The 12,498-nt window shown below is 42.8% G+C and overlaps 1 protein-coding gene across 1 annotated transcript in view; it reads right to left on the minus strand.

Annotated features, from left to right (window-relative positions):
- Window positions 1-218: 218 nt before the first annotated feature.
- MLST8 (MTOR associated protein MLST8) overlaps window positions 219-12,498 on the minus strand; it is a 31,716-nt gene continuing 19,436 nt past the window's right edge. The window contains exons 6-8 of the mRNA XM_068127034.2: window positions 6,691-6,815; window positions 3,457-3,620; window positions 219-469 (exon numbers count right to left, since the gene is read on the minus strand). Of these exons, the coding sequence (XP_067983135.1) occupies window positions 351-469; window positions 3,457-3,620; window positions 6,691-6,815 (408 nt within the window). The 3' untranslated portion in view covers window positions 219-350. The remainder of the gene's footprint in view (window positions 470-3,456; window positions 3,621-6,690; window positions 6,816-12,498) is intronic.

Here is a 12,498-nt window from a genome sequence, read left to right on the forward strand (position 1 = left end):
ACCTTGCCAAACTCAACTGTGCAAAGTGTAAAACCATTCCACTGATCTGGTTCGCATTAGTATTGTTAAGGGTAAAGATTTAGGAAGAATAGGGGTGAGAGGTAAGGGGAGGGGGAGGAAGAAGAGGAGGTGTTTTAAGTATGTCATTTCAAACCATTTGGAAGTGGAAAATGGTGACGTCAGAGCCAAAAGCATATCACATGACGCAGAAGCAAACATACCTTCTCTTGGTGTATTGGGTCAACAGGATTCAAAAGTTACTCGCAATTTAAGATAATTTACAAATATCATCATCTGCTGAAGTCCATTCTTATCACCGACACAATTTCGTCCTCTTTCATTGCCCCACATCAGCTGATGACACTGTCATTAAAAGCAAGACAAACCACAGCTTTTTGGTGCCCACTGTACTCTCTCTTTATCTCCCCCGTCTCCACTGACCATAGTCGAGCCATGTTGTCTGAAGAAGCTGTGTGGGGAAGGAGAGTGGGGAATAAGATGAGGAAGAGAAAAAAAGAACCAATTCAGATTGTCAGTGAGGACATGCCGGTGGAGACTTTGGGTAAACGAGGATAAGTAAATAATTCAACATTTGGTTCCATTGACATGAATTGGAAACTGCACTCGAATACTCATGGCTCTTACGATAATGTCGGCATATAACCATGCTGAACAGTTTACGTTTTGTTTCCCCCTGATATGCCGGATCTGCATTCGGACCTCAACCAAAATCTAATCGCTTCTTTGTGTCACCTACCCATCTCATCCACCAAGTTTTGTGATAACTGGTCAATAACTTTTTTATTATTATTATTATTTTTATTTTTTATTTTTTTTGCATACAAGATCGAGGCTCGTGTAAGAGCTAACATTAATGACAAAAAAAAACCCGACACATAAGACAAAATAAAGGGAGCGGGAGACGAGATGGGGAAGCACACAAGTACAACATTTGAGAGCAGGGACATCGGGAGATCTGTGGGAGGGAGAGGGCTTGGGGGGAGGAGGCGTGGGAAGGGGTGTGGGGGGTGTGAGAGGTAAAAAAACACATGGACACTGCAAGGACTTCCAGGAAAGAAGTCGGTATTTCAGAAAAGTGGATCTGGGGTGAATTAACGGGGGTAGAAAAGATCAAGGTTTTAGATGGGGGAAGAAAAGAGATGGTGGTGAACAGCTGTTTTTAAGACCTGGAGGGAGGAGTGAGATTGAAGAGAGTGGGGGAGTTTGTTCCAGAGGCTGGAGAAAAGAGGCATGAAAGGGTGAAGGTGATAGAGAGTCTTGATTTTGGCAGTTTCACCAGAAGAGGGTTGCTGGCAGATCTTGTGCGACCTGTAGGAGTATTTGGGGGACAGAGCACAGACAGGGCTGGGGGGCTAGGCCAGAGAGGAGTCGGTAGAAGACAGAAAGACCACCAACCTGCCTGCGGTGTGTGAGTGAAAGGCCCTCAGAACCAGCTTCATCGCAGGAGATTCCAATGATTCTGAAAGCTTTGGTTTCAACAGCGTGAAGACGAGCTAGGTGTGAGGCAGGAGCACCAGCCCAGAGGGGAGAGCAGTACTCCATTGAGCTGCGGATGAAAGCCTTGTATGTGGTGAGGAGCTCAGGTGTGCCAAGGAAGGACTTTGCACGATGGAGGATGCCCTGTCGGCGACTGGCTTTGGAGGCCAGCTTGGAAATGTGGTTTTCCCAAGAATGATCATGGCAGGTAGTGAGACCCAAAAGCTTGAGTGACAGAACTTCTTGGAGAGGATTGTTGAGAAAGTAGATGGGAGGATTGTCCAGACGGTCTTTTCGGAGAGACATAGTAAGAGTGTGAGATTTGTCAAGATTGAAAGACTGTTGCAATATTGATACGTATGGCCTTTATGGGAGGCATATCATATCATGGCATGATTTTTGTAATATTGTGCTATGTATCGTTTTTGGTCCCATCTCTCAATGGTGAAGAATCACTTAAATTTCTTTCATCTTTCATTTCTGTGCTCACCAATCACAGTTTAGGGTGCATCACAAAACAGTATAAAGCCGGGAGGCTTCGATGTCATTAAATAGATGGAACCGCAATGCGTTGTCCTGATGAGCCCCAAAAGGATGAAAGTAGTCAGTAGCTTCGTTTTTCATCTGGTTGGTGAAAGCATTTGATATTGCCACCTTTGCCCTGCAATAGGCCTTTCTGGGGCTGCAGTCATGACGTCGTTGTGATGGTTCATCCAGGTCCAATAACTTGATTAATCATTTCATAGAACTCCCAAATGCTAAATACAATGATGATGTCTCCTGTTTTGTGATTGGTGGGGCAAAAGATAATATGGCCATGTGGCAGACGGCACCTGTTGGTCCAGATCGTGCAGCCATAGGTGTAATGAGACTATCTGGTGTCCTCACCAATCACAGTTAGGGCTGCATCATTCAACACACAGTCATGAAGATAATGTTTTAATGCCACAACTATTTTTTAAACTCTCCCATGGAGCTTGACTAAAATACACAACTTTATTATTATTATTTTTAAATACCCTTTTTCCATTGGTTTACTTTTTTTCCATTAAAGAGCTCCAGAACATTTTGTGAAAGTTGCTTTATAAATAACATTATCCAAACACATTCCAGCCATGGTCGAGGCGGTTTTTCTCTGCTACGCGAAACCCTGCAACCCATGCCTGCAGAAAACGGAATTTTTGAAATGCCGGGTGCATTTTCTGTCCAATCATCATGTAATTTTGTATGTAACTAGCCTTTACCATTACACACATTTATTATTGAGTTAACTTGGTTGTGGGATGGCCTTGAAGGCCATAAAATACAAGTTGGAGTCTTTCCTTTGTGTTGGTGAAGGAGGTGCACAAAGCACACTGCACAAGCACAAGCACATCTACACTTGCCACCACAGATGCTTCGAGCCCAAATTGCCTTAGCTTGAACTGAAAAAAAAATGGGGAAAGTTAGGAATCCCAAATAAATTTCCCACAATTTTCCAGGAATTTCTGGGAAACAATTTACCAGGAAGAAACACTAGCATGGGCTCTTTTTATTTGAAAGCATTTCTCACCTCAAGCTCGAGAAAATTAGGCTTGCACCATCTTCTAAAGTCTATCATACGCGGCGTGTCAACAGTGTGGCACAATCGACAACGAAAAAGATAATGCGCTCCAAAATATTCTGAAATTTGAGTTGACCGGAACGTTCAATCGAGTCCTTTTTCATATCATTAGCACAAGAGCCTAAGCTGGCTTTCCACAATATGGTCAAGGATGGTTGTGGATGCCTATTACCTGGTAATATTAAACCTCAGTGAAATGCTCATCAATCCACAAATGCCAAGGAAGGAACAAGAATATGAGTAAGAGCAAGATTACATCCGAGTAAACTTTCCTGTATAAATCTAAGCCAGAGGCTGGGATTACGATAAAAAGGCAGCACAACACGGTGGCAGTGGAAGTTTCGCAAAGCACACACCTGTGACAATATATTGTGAGTCACCAGAGAAAGCACAATCCCACATCCAGCCACGAGATGTCTCTGCAGGACTGCTGCCACGCATCGTCAGTTCCGTCATAAGTGTGAAGTTGCTAGTTTTCCAGATTTTGCATGTCTGGTCTGCTGAGCAGGTCGCTAAAAGCCTGATTGAGGATGAGAGTGGAAAAAAAAGAGCACCTAGACAATCAAAACAAACAAGGAGACCAAATACAAAAAACCTTTACAGTTGTTCAAGACAAAGGTGCCAACACCAGTTGATGCACCAGTCTCTGAAACACATCACAAATCTAGGCTTTATAGGAAAGTGGCCAGACGGAAGCCACCCCTGAGAAAAGGTACATTACAGCACGCTTGGAGATTGCAAAACGGCATGTGAAAGACTGAGAGCATGAGGCAAAATATTCTGTGGGCTGATGAGATGAAAATGGAACACTTTGGCCTGAATGTAAAGCACTACATCTGGCAGAAACCGAGCACAGCTCATCACCCATTTCACACCATCCCTGGTGAAGCATGGTGATTGCAGCATCATGTTATGGGGATGCTTTTCAGTGGCAGAGCCTGGGAGACTTGTAAGGATGGAGGGAACAATTAATGGAGCCAAATACAGGCAAATCCATGAGGACAACCTGCTTCAGAGTTCAAAAGACGTTAGACTGTGGCAAAGATTTATGTTCCAACAGGACAATGACCCCAAGCATACAGCCAAATCAACACTGGAATGGCTTCAGAAGAAGAATGTGAAAGCCCTTGAGTGGCCCAGCCAAAGCCCGGATTTGAATCCCATTGCGAATCTGTGGAAAGACTTGAAAATTGCGGTTCACCGATGCTCCCCATCCAACTTGATAGAACTTGAGGAAATCTGAAAGGAAGAATGGGAGAAACTCCCCAAATCCAGATGTGCAAAGTTTATATACATACAGTCACATGAAAAAGTAAGTACACCCCATGTAAAGTTTTGACTTTTTCAACATATTTCAACATACAGCTATTTGATCTTCATTTCAACAATATTGATAGATAAAGGTGATATAATATAACAAATATCATGAAACATTTACATTTTGTAGTCCATTGTATAATTTAAATAAACATAAATGCAAATTTCGCATGTGGAAAAAGCAAGTACACCCCATGAAATGTTTTTTTTATCATTTTAACATATGTGGACATATCAATATTTGATCTTCATTTAAACAGTATTAAACTTAATATTAAGCAGTATAAAACAGTATTTAAACAGTATCTATAGATAAAGGTGATCTAATTGTACAAAAAACAATGTAAAATTGACTGCAATAATTTATTCAACAAAAAATTAACAGAGATGCCATTTCCTTCTGTGGAAAAAGTAAGTACACCCTTGGCTCTAATAGGTGGTATTGCCCCCTTTGGCAGAAACAACCTCAAGTAGGCGTTTCTTACAACTGTCTACCAGTCTCTGACATCGACTGGGAGAAAGTTTGCCCACTCCTCCATGCAGAATTCTTTCAGCTGTGCGATGTTTGAGGGTTTTCTTGCATGCACAGCTCGTTTCAAATCCCCCCACAACATCTTGATGGGATTTAGATTCGGGCTTTGACTTGGCCATTCCAGAACCCTTCATTTCTTTCTTTTCAGCCATTCCTTGGTGGATTTACTGGTATGTTTAGGGTCATTGTCATGTTGCAAGGTCCACCCCTTCGGATGAGCTTCAACTTTCAGACAGATGGCCTCACATTATCCTCAAGCACCCTCTGGTACAATGAAGAATTCATAGTGGATTCTATGATGACGAGCTGCCCAGGGCCTGATGCAGCAAAGCTGCCCCAAACCATAATATTTCCACCACCATGCTTTACAGTTGGTATCAGGTTCTTGTGGTCAAATGCTGTCTTTGGTTTTTGCCAAACATGTCTTCTGGTACTGTGGCCAAATAGCTCTACCTTTGACTCATCTGTCTAGAGCACATTGTTCCAGAAGTGCTGGTCTTTGCCTCGGTGTTCATTGGCAAACTTTTGTCTTGCCCTGATGTTCTTTCTGGACAGCAAAGGTTTCCTCCTGGCACACCTCCCATGTAGATCAAATTTGTGCAGCCTCTTTCTAATGGTAGACTCGTGCACTTTGACATCAACAGTGGCAAGAGCTACCTATAGGTCCCGTGATGACATTCTGGGGTTCTTAGAGACTTCTTTCAGCATCTTGCGGTCTGCCCTCGGGCTGAACTTGCTGGGGCAGCCTGGCCTGAACAAGTTGGCAGTTGTTTGGAATCTTCTCCACTTGTAGATTATCTTCCGGACAGTCGAATGATTGATTTCAAATTGTTTGGAGATCTTTTTAAACCCCTTCCCAGACTCGTAGGCATCTATAACCTTCTTTCTGAAGGCCTCAGAGAGCTCTTTTGATCTCGGCATGGTGACGCCGCACACTTCAACAACAAAGAGCAAACCAAACTAAATGTCTGAGGTTTAAATAAGACAGGTTCCTCCAAGATCCTCTCTAACGATGTTCTAATCATTTGCACCTGAGCTGGTGCACTTGATTCTAATTTTAGGTATTTGAAGTCATGATAAATGTCGGGGTATACTTACTTTTTCCACATGCAAAATTTGCATTTATGTTTATTTAAATTATACAATGGATTACAAAATGTAAATGTTTCATGATATTTGTTATATTATATCACCTTTATCTATCAATATTGTTGAAATGAAGATCAAATAGCTGTATGTTGAAATATGTTGAAAAAGTCAAAACTTTACATGGGGTGTACTTACTTTTTCACGTGACTGTATACCCAAGAAGACCCAAAGCTGTTATCTCTGCCAATGGCACTTCTACGAAGTATTAACTCAGACGATTGAATACTTATGTAAATTAGATATGTATGTAAATTATATAGCACAATTTCATTTTAAATTATTTTGTAAAAGTTTCGAAAAACGTTTTCTCTGTCATTATTGGGTATTATGTGTAGATGCGTGACAAAAAAATTTTTTTTAAATCTATTTTACATTCAGGCTGTAACAACAAAATGTGAAAATAAGTCAAGGGGTATGGATACTTTGTGAAGGTACTGCACGTCTGTTCCTGCCTCAATTGTTATATCTCCCTGTCCCAAAATCCCAATTTTAAGAGCCAATGTTGTGACCAGCTACGACATTTTGTGAGTTGATAATTGAATAAGACAAATAATTAACGTTGTTGGAATAAAATAAAGTGCAGTAGACATACGTAGAGTCGGGGCTGAAGCGACATTTGAGGCCGTAGCGTTTGTGTGCCTCTAACTTGAACTTGGGAATCAGCTGTGTGGGCTCTTCCTTCACCCCTCGTGTGAGATGCCACACGTAGCATTTACCCTGAATACACGTACACACACATTTCACATTGATAACTTTACCTCGGCATCAAGTAAAAGTTAAATGAGCATAATTTATCATTTCCTCCAATACAGTGAAAGAGCAAATTCACATGATTAGCAATAGTAATTAACCCATTGTAACATTGCATCTCCCATAATATAGAAAAAGCCAGTGACATCAGCGGGGAGGCAAAAGGCAAGAAAAGTAGCTGGATCAATGATGGTATTTGTGGATAACAAGTTGTGGCGGTGATGAGCACCTCACGCTAGTTAGACATTTTCCTGACATTCAAATCTTTAGGAAGGCAGAAATAAATACCCAATCCTAAAGTCAGCTTCATCAAAGATCAGGTCCAATGAGAACAGTGACAACAAGTGATCGTGTACGCAGGCTAAATCCTACCAGAGCAGGATATCATAAGCAAGAGGCACAAATAATATCCAGGGTTCGAAATAAGCGGTGGCCCGGGTGCCAAATGCCACCAAAAACTCAGTTTGGCCACGAAAATCTGGCCCTAGGTGGCCCGTGTGGCCATTTTTTAAAATTATTTTTAACAAAATTTATATATATATATATTTTTTGTATGCAACATCGAGGCTCGTGAAAGAGTTAACATTAATCACAAAAAAATCAAACACACATAAAACATATAATAAGGGGAGCGATAGACAAGATGGGGAGAGAGGGGGAAGCACACAAACACAACATTTGAGAGCAGGGACATCGGGAGATATGTGGGAGGGAGAGGGTTTGGGGCGGGGAGGTGTGGGAAGGGGAGGGGGGGGGGGGGAGAAGTATAAAACACATGGACACTGCAAGGATTTCCAGGAAAGAAGTTGGTATTTCAAAAAAGTAGCTCTGGGGTGAATTAGCGGGGGCAGAAAATATCAAGGTTTTGGATGGGGCCAATCAAGGTTTTCAAAATATCAAGGTCATGGAGCCGAGTGATAAGAGATGGTGGTGTCAAAATCTTGACAAACTTGTCAAAATCGTTGATGTATTCGGTCGTTACTTATCATTATGCAATCTCACCAAACTACACTTGCCAAGCGGACTACAGATCTTTTTTTTTTTTTTTTTTTTTGTATACTGAATCGAGGCTCGTGAAAGAGCTAACATTTATTTCACAAACAAATCAACCAGACAAACAAAATATACAAAAAGAGGGAGCGGAAGACAAGATGGGGAGAGAAGGGGAAGCACACAACCACAACATTTGAGAGCAGGGAGAAGTGTGGGAGGGAGAGGGCTTGGGGGCAGGAGGCGTGGGAAGGGGGGGGGGGAGGGGTGGGAGAAGTATAAAACTTTTTTTTTGTATACTGAATCGAGGCTCGTGAAAGAGCTAACATTTATTTCACAAACAAATCAACCAGACAAACAAAATATACAAAAAGAGGGAGCGGAAGACAAGATGGGGAGAGAAGGGGAAGCACACAACCACAACATTTGAGAGCAGGGAGAAGATGGCAAAGGTTGTAGTGACTTCATTTGCTTCCATCAACAGGAGTTCCGAAGGTCGTGCGATTCAAATTATCTTCATAAACATTTACTGTGTATCGCTGCTTCTTCCAGTGTTGGTATACAAGGGTATCACGAATGACGCTTCAGACTCCTCAATTGTACCACGAGTAAGAGGATTCCATGTTATTTTCACATTCACTCTGCCGAAGTTGATTTGGACTTTATTTGCAAAAAAAATCCGTGAGGAATTCCGTTTTTTTTTTTTTTTTTTTGTATACAGAATCGAGGCTCGTGAAAGAGCTAACATTTATCACAAAAAGAAATCAAAGAGACAAACAAACAAAGTATATAAAAAGGGGAGCTGTAGACAAGATGGGGAGAGAAGGGGAAGCACATAAACACAACATTTGAGAGCAGGGACATCGGGAATGTGTGGGAGGGAGAGGGTTTGGGGGAAGGTGGCGTGGGAAGGAGGGGGTGGGAGAAGTATAAACACAGTACACCAAGGACTTCCAGGAAAGAAGTTGGTATTTCCAAAAAGTGGATTTTGGGTGAAATTAGTGGGGGTAGAAAAGATCAAGGTTTTGGATGGGGGAAGATAAGAGATGGTGGTGAACAGCTGTTTTAAAGACCTGGAGGGAGGAGTGGGATTGAAGAGAGTGAGGGAGTTTGTTCCAGAGGCGGGAGAAAAGAGGAATGAAGGAGTGAAGGTGAGCAGAGAGTCTTGATTTTGGCAGTTTAACCATAAGAGGGTTGCAGGCAGATCTTGTGCGACCTGTAGGAATATTTGGGGGACAGAGCCCAGAGAGAGCTGGAGGAGCAAGGCCGGAGAGGAGTCGGTAGAAGACGGAAAGACCACCAACCTGCCTGCGGTGAGTAAGTGAAAGGCCCTCGGAGGTAGCTTCATCGTGGGAGATTCCAATGATTCTGAACGCTTTGGTTTCAACAGCGTGAAGACGAGCTAGGAGTGAGGCAGGAGCACCAGCCCAGAGGGGGGAAGAGTATTCCATTGAGCTGCGGATGAAAGCCTTGTATGTGGTGAGGAGCTCAGGTGTGCCAAGGAAGGACTTCGCACGACGGAGAATGCCCAGTCGGCGACTGGCTTTGGAGGCCAGATTTGAAATGTGGTTTTCTTAGGAAAGATCATGGCAGATAGTGAGACCCAAAAGCTTGAGTGACAGAACTTCTTGGAGAGGATTATTCAGAAAGTGGATGGGAGGGTTGTCCAGTCGGTCTTTTCGGAGAGACATCGTAAGAGTGTGAGATTTGTCAGGATTGAAAGACATGTTCCACTTGTTTGCCCAGTCTGTGATTTTGTCCAGGTCTGCAGAGAGTGAGGAGGCTGCAGACTGCCGATCTGAGGGATGAGGAATGGAGCGGCAGAGAGTGGAGTCTTCAGCAAAGAGATAGAGAGGATTTTCAAGAGAGTCGGAGAGATCATTGATGAAGACCAGAAAAAGCACAGGGCCAGAACACTGCCTTGGGGAACTCCAGCCTGTTCCCACCTTGGGAAGGTGTATATACAGCAGTTTGAACCGTCGTTTTACCTTGTGACGTTTTTCAATGACCATTTCAAATGGTACAATAAAATAATACTAAAATATAATTAGCAGTATTAAAAATAATAAAGTGATCCATCCCCCCTGACCACTCTTGTGAATATATTTTAAATTTTTACATTATAACTAATCCCATAATCATAATGATTAATCTAAACAACACCACCAGCCATAAACAAAATCGTGCAAACAGCTTATCTAGGTGTGTCACATTACCAATCAGCTTGCCAAGCCAGTTGTCACTTATCAACCGTTTCCATGGAGCCGAATGCTAGCTTGAGTGCTTAAGCCACTTGGCGAGCGCTCCACAAGCTGCTTGGTAATGGAACACAATGACTGAGCTTTATCTACAACTGGAGCGAACACCGCTGTGGTGATATGTAGGTGGCGTCACTACCTCCATCTTAGATTACCATAGCACAGGTAAGGCTGTTCAGCTCACTGGTTTCAGGTAAAAACAAGGTGTTCATGTTCAGTGTTCTGTTGTGCTTTTGGCTGACATCACAGCAGAATTCCCGCCAGTTCCAAGTGATCAAAACATCACTTTTTACAAGAAAGGAAACTTTATTTTATATTAAATAAGATTTTGAAATGTTTAACGATGTTATTATTGTTGTTATTTTTTTTTTTTTTATTGTTTGGCTGTCGGCGTTGAAGTTTCAACTCTACAGTATTTGCCTAATCAGAGCAGCCGATTCGGTTTGTGTTTATGCTGATGTGTTAAATTTATCATGTGAACGTAAATTGTTATAATCACCAGTAAAGTGTTTCACAGCGATAGAATTATTGTGTGTGTGTGTGTGTGTGTGTGTGTGTGTGTGTGTGTGTGTGTGTCTGTGTGTGTGTCTCTGTGTGTGTGTCTCTGTGTGTGTGTGTCTGTGTGTGTGTCTCTGTGTGTGTGTGTGTGTGTGTGTGTGTGTCTGTGTGTGTGTCTGTGTGTGTGTGTGTGTGTGTGTGTGTGTGTGTATGTTGGTGTGTGTGTGTGTGTGTGTATCTTGGTGTGTGTGTGTGTGTGTATGTTCGTGTGGGTGTGGGTGTGTGTGTGTGTATGTTCGTGTGGGTGTGGGTGTGTGTGTGTGTATGTATCTTGGTGTGTGTGTGTGTGCATGTGTGTGTGTGTGTGTGTGTGTATGTGTGTATGTTGGTGTGGGTGTGTGTGCGTGTGTGTGTGTGTGTGTGTATGTTCGTGTGGGTGTGGGTGTGTGTGTGTGTATGTTCGTGTGGGTGTGGGTGTGTGTGTGAGTGTGTGTTGGTGTGTGTGTGTGTGTGTATCTTGGTGTGTGTGTGTGTGCATGTGTGTGTGTGTGTGTGTGTGTATGTGTGTATGTTGGTGTGGGTGTGTGTGCGTGTGTGTGTGTGTGTGTGTGTATCTTGGTGTGTGTGTGTGTATGTGTGTGTATGTTGGTGTGTGTGTGTGTGTGTGTATCTTGGTGTGTGGGTGTGTGTGTGTGTATATGTGTGTGTGTATGTGTGTGTGTATGTTGGTGTGGGTGTGTGTCTTGGTGTGTGTGTGTATGTTGGTGTGTGTATGTTGGTGTGTGTGTGTGTGTGTGTGTGTGTGTGTGTGTGTGTGTGTGTGTGTGTGTGTGTATCTTGGTGTGTGTGCGTGTGTCTCATTGGTTGTTATTTGTCAATATACGGATTTCAGAAGGTGCAATGGAACCCTGCCTGGACTCAAAGTATCCATCTTTGTGTGTGTGTCGTTGGATGGTAGCTCCATATGCGGGTTTCTTATTGCGTTTTCTTTTCTTTCCTAAAGCTTAAAAAACCAGAAGACAATCAAAGCAGCAACTGCTTCTGGAGGATTATCAATTTGTAGTTTAACTTCCCCCCCCCGCCCCCCACCGCCCCCCCTCCCCCCCACCCATACTCCCACCAACTTTCATTCCATTTTATTGGGGCACTGAGACTCGGTTGTTCTCGCAGACCGACTCAACTTGACACTTCTGACTTACTAAAACCAGACTGTGTTTTGTCAGTCACCTTCGTTGCTCTATTACAAGGCTCCGAAGGAAAACAAACAAAAGAGGAAAGCAAATGTGAATCAATCTGTCAACGGAACCTGATAAAGTCCATATGCGTTCGGATGCATTCACGCTTATCATACTCTCAGCTATGCCTGTACCTCTCGCGTTCTATCGAGGGAAGGGTATTCCAACATGGTGGCCGTTTGCCCTGAGGGCACGTGCTGCAGCTGCACTCCAGTTGTATATACAGCTCGGTGAAACCCCAGCACATGTGAGAGACCAAGCTTGGCTTGCACGCCCCTAGTGCTGCCGCGAGATTGCAATATGTACGCATCACACAGTTAGCTGCATGCTACTCAAGCAAGTTCACACTGTTAAATTAACTGTTCTTTACATAAAATTTTGACCCAATATTTTTTGAAACTGAATGTTTATCAAATAAAAATACTCATGTTTTTCAGTGACGTGTTTTAGTACTATTTTCGAGATTTCATGACAATTATCTCGTCAATAGCTGAAAGTTGTGCAGAGCTAACTATTGTTTTGGAAAACGCAATAAATGGGTTAATATGTGAAGAGATGATGCTGATGCTTTCATTAGGGTTCGTATGAGGCCGACGGCAAAGCAATTTGACATTTTGCTGATGGTTGCTCAGCATCGCCTCCTAGTCAGGGCCCTTAGGGATATTTTGG

Source organism: Myxine glutinosa, chromosome 10 (genome assembly GCF_964187855.1).
Source record: "Myxine glutinosa chromosome 10, kmMyxGlut1.1, whole genome shotgun sequence".
NCBI lineage: Eukaryota > Metazoa > Chordata > Myxini > Myxiniformes > Myxinidae > Myxine > Myxine glutinosa.